The following is a 4,376-nucleotide window of genomic DNA, read 5'->3' as shown; positions in this document are numbered from 1 at the left end:
GATGGAGTATACCTCTGAAATATATTTGTGATAAATTTCAAACAAGTAAAATATTTGTTTATTTTCCTTATATTACCTTGTAATTTGGCTTTCAAGCGCACTTGATGCATATATATATATATATATATATATATATATATACGTTTTATTTTTTATTACCGTATCTTTCTGTTAAGTTACATTATTGTTTCAGCTACCCGGGTGTTTATTTGGCCGTCTGTAGCTTCCTCAGACTTTTACAGAAATGTTCGTTATTATGGGATGAAAGAGTGAAAGAGTGAATGAAGTCGGGGGGGGGGGGTGCGAGGGGGGGGAGGAGAAAGAGAGGAAGGGAACAAGGGGGAAGGTGGGAGGGGGCGCTTGGTATGTCGGTAATGTTTTAGTTTTGGAGTTTAAGGAACTTGTGGGGGAGGGTCTGGGAAGTTTATTTCTGGTGTGGCTGAGGGCATAGGGATACACGGAGGAGGAAGGTGAATATGTGGGGGTAGGAGAAGGGGGGTTACTTTAAAATTCTAGTCTTAATGTTAAAGTATATTTGCTCTACAACAGTATTGAGCACTTTCTTCAGTTTTTATTAATTACCATTTCTACTATATATATATATATATATATATATATATATATATATATATATATTTACTAGCAGGGAGACCCGACGTTTACCAGAATTGAATGGTGATCAATAAATATTCCACTCTCCTGTACTTTATTGTCATTGAAATCGGTGAAATTTCCCATTTTGCAATCAAATCAATTGATTGACTAATCCTAACCCTAACCTCCCCGGCAGTGTACCGGAAAGAAATTTCCCATGCCTCCCCATAGTTACTTGGTCCATAATACATGCTATTCTATATTGCACTGTAGAGAATCTACTGTTGAGTTTACAAAACTATCTGTGAATAATGGCTTTACTTAAAATTTAAACCGCAAAAGTCAAGTATTATGGTTCAATTTTGCTCTAAACAGAACCATTCATTTTGAACGTGCCCCTGTCTTATGATACAACCTACTTTTATAGGCTCGGCTGTTATTATTGTGTGGTGATATAGCTTCTCAAATGCACTTGTGGTGTTAGGCTGTATAAAGGTGTTAACTTTGGTCAAAATCGGGCTTCCTTCTAGTATAACATTTTGCGATTATCAATTTTCAATACTTATCGGAAGCATTGCGATACAAAACCTATGTAAGAGCACTCCCAGACACATCAAATACCTTTGTGTGAAATAAAAAAAAATAATCAGCCCAGCCGTTTCCGAGTCTATAAGGAATGAAGTCTCTCTGACACACACACAAACACATACACACAAACACATACACACATTCCTTATATATATATATATATATATATATATATATATATATATATATATATCATCAATTTTTTTTTCTCTTCTTTCTCTTCCCAGATCTTTATTATTTATATTTATGTCTCGGAAGTAGAGTGAATAGCACATATTATTTTTCTTTTATTAATATTATTGGAATCTTTTCTTTTTTTCCTTGTACACATTTTTGTGAATTATTCCATGGATTTTTGCCTTTAGATTATTATGGACCATCTTCTTCCAATTACGGGATTTCCTTGGATTTTGCTTGTATAAATGGAAATTCTTTTAACTTTCTTGAAGTTTTACATTTGGATTTTACCGTCACTGGATTTTTTATCTTCCACCAGACTATCCATTCATGTGTAATCACCTTTTTCTTTACCATATTCCCTCTGCTTAACTTATTTTGTTTTCAAGTAAGATCTTTGACTTACTTGTTGTTTCATCAAATACTTCTGCATGCAAAATCCGATCCCGCATTTTGCTAATTCCTACCCTCTGATGAGAAGGAAAGTATTTCTTCGAAACTCTGCGGATTAAGGACTATCCATTTATCTAGTGTTTCCTTTTCAGATTAAATATGTTTTTAACTCATTTCAAAGTGTTTTTTTTAACATATTTTATTAACTGTTTGCTCATATATATATATATATATATATATATATATATATATATATATTGTATTTTGTGTACAGAAACTTGTTAGATGAGACAAGTCATTGGAACCGTCGGTTTCAAGTCCGATAATTAGGACCGTTTAAGATATCCATATCAAGTTCTCTTCAGCCAATACTCATCTTATTTTCTCAACACTCTTATTTTCGGATTTTCCTTTTAATCGAGCACTCTGATGGATTTCTTTTTGAAAAAAAAAACTAAGAGAGAGAGAGAGAGAGAGAGAGAGCGCTAGAGAGAGAGAGGTTAAGAGAAAGACAGATTGAGAGATAGGTGGATAGATATATTAATAGGTAGATAGATAAACATAGCTACTTAGATAGATAGGCAGACCTATAGATAGATACATAGAGATAGATAGACAGTTAGAGAAAGAGACACAAATAGATAGATTTAGAGAGAGAGAGAGAGTGAGAGAGAGAGAGAAAGACAGACAGACAGACAGATAGACAGATTAACCACTAATGAACCAATGAAAAAGCTCGTTCCTACCAGGGTAACACAAATAATCAGCAGCAGCAGCAAGAGAAGATGCAGGGTGGGAGGAGCATCGCCGTCGAAGGAGGAGGAGGAAAAAAAAAAAAAAAAAAAAAAAAGAAAGAAAAAAAACGCGTTTTGCGTGAATTCGAACAAAAATAATGGCGAAGGCTTGCCGAGCCTGGGGATTCCAATTCTGTACGTTTCGCACTGCCCCCAAGAGGCCCCTCTTCAGCGGACATTTCGAGAACACTACCCGTCAATGCATCCCTGTTGATCCTTCGAATAACACCACCAATACCAATACTAATCCCAGGGAAGGTCGGCTCCCTGTAGCCAATGTCCAGCTATGCTAGACATATTAACGTGTCGTCGAGTCAACACAAACACAACAATTCCCATCTTAAGTGAGTAAAAATGTTTTTTTTTGCTTTCGAAAAAATAATAAAATTGTTGCGAAGAAAAACGGTTTCTTTAAATATTTCTACGTTTGCAGGCGTAAAATTGCGTTTTTTAGGTGATGCGTGTATCGCTTGATGGTTTGGGCTTAAAAAAATGGGGTTTTTATTTTAAATTAATTGTTTTTTGTTTATTAAAAAGATTTCGTTTTGGTGATCACATGGAAATGAATGGAGGATTTTTTTTTTTTTTTTTTTTTTTTTCCGGGGGAAAAAAATTTATTTTATTGTGAAATCGAAAATGGAAAATCGTATTATTTTTTTTTAAATTCAAAATAAAATGTATTTGTTTATTTATTTATTCCGAGTGTCATTTTCTGCTAAATGCAATCTGTTAAATTACGATTCTATTTTTCGAATTTACAAAAAAAAAAAAAAAAAAAAATGCAAAATTCGGTGCTTATTCAAATTGGCACTTTATGATGGCAATTAAATGCAAAAAAAAAAGAAATAATAATAAAATACAGAAATGTCCGTGCACACAGATATTTCTGTATTTCACGATGTACGTACCAAACGAAGGTAAAATATTCCAAAAATCACGTAATTTGATCAAGTAGTTTTATTTTTATTCAAGAAAATCAAATTTTACTACTAAATGAGTCGTAGTGTTTTCGTCCGCCATGATTAAATCCAATGAAATCAAAAAAGGGAAGATAACTCTAATTGAAGTGTCGAGGTAAAAACTCAGCCTTATGTTCAATGTAGTTTTAGTAGTAAAATCGCTAACAATCGTAAATTTTGACTGTCTTAGTCTTAAATAAAACTACTTGATCGATTTACGTGATTTTTGGAATATGACATTTCCGTTCTGTAACGAATATGCATATCCTGTAGATGTTTCTACATTTTTTTTTACTTTTAATTGCCGCCATAAGTGTCAATGTGAATAAGCAAGCACCACCAATTTTTTTTAGTACTTGTGCAGTTTACGAGCCGTGCTATTTGTTTTTAAAATAGTATTTTCAAGTTAAGTTCATTTTTGTTTTGTTTATTAAATCGTTGGGTGAAAGTACAGAATAGTTAACAAAGCTCCCTCCTCATGCTAAGAATGGTTTTCTAGTAAACACTAACATTATTATTTTAGCATGGTCTATAAACTGCACAAAATTTAAAATTAAACAAAATATTGCATTTAATACAAAATGATAGTCGAAATAATAATAATAATAATAATAATAATAATAATAATAGATTTGATTTTAAAATAAAAAAATATGATTTTATTTTCGATTTAACCCCCCCCCCAAAAAAAAAATATGCAAATTTTAGTACTTGCAGTTTACGTTTAAAATCAAACATGAAAAAAAAGAAAAACAACAACAGAATTGAGGACACAACGAAAAAAATCAAACATAAAATTAAAAATAAAACAAACAAAAAAACAAACAAATATAAAAACAAACATTTTATAAACAAAAAACAAACAAAAACA

The 4,376-nt window shown here is 32.1% G+C and overlaps 1 protein-coding gene across 1 annotated transcript in view; it reads left to right on the top strand.

The window, feature by feature from the left end:
* The first annotated feature begins 2,500 nt into the window (after positions 1 to 2,500).
* Positions 2,501 to 4,376, top strand: part of LOC145268845 (uncharacterized) — a 202,809-nt gene continuing 200,933 nt past the window's right edge. The window contains exon 1 of the mRNA XM_080124516.1: positions 2,501 to 2,890. Within this exon, the coding sequence (XP_079980642.1) occupies positions 2,833 to 2,890 (58 nt within the window). The 5' untranslated portion in view covers positions 2,501 to 2,832. The remainder of the gene's footprint in view (positions 2,891 to 4,376) is intronic.

This window comes from Euprymna scolopes, chromosome 44 (assembly GCF_053919585.1).
Source record: "Euprymna scolopes isolate OS-2025 chromosome 44, ASM5391958v1, whole genome shotgun sequence".
Classification (NCBI taxonomy): domain Eukaryota; kingdom Metazoa; phylum Mollusca; class Cephalopoda; order Sepiida; family Sepiolidae; genus Euprymna; species Euprymna scolopes.
This window is presented reverse-complemented; position numbering and strand designations above follow the sequence as displayed.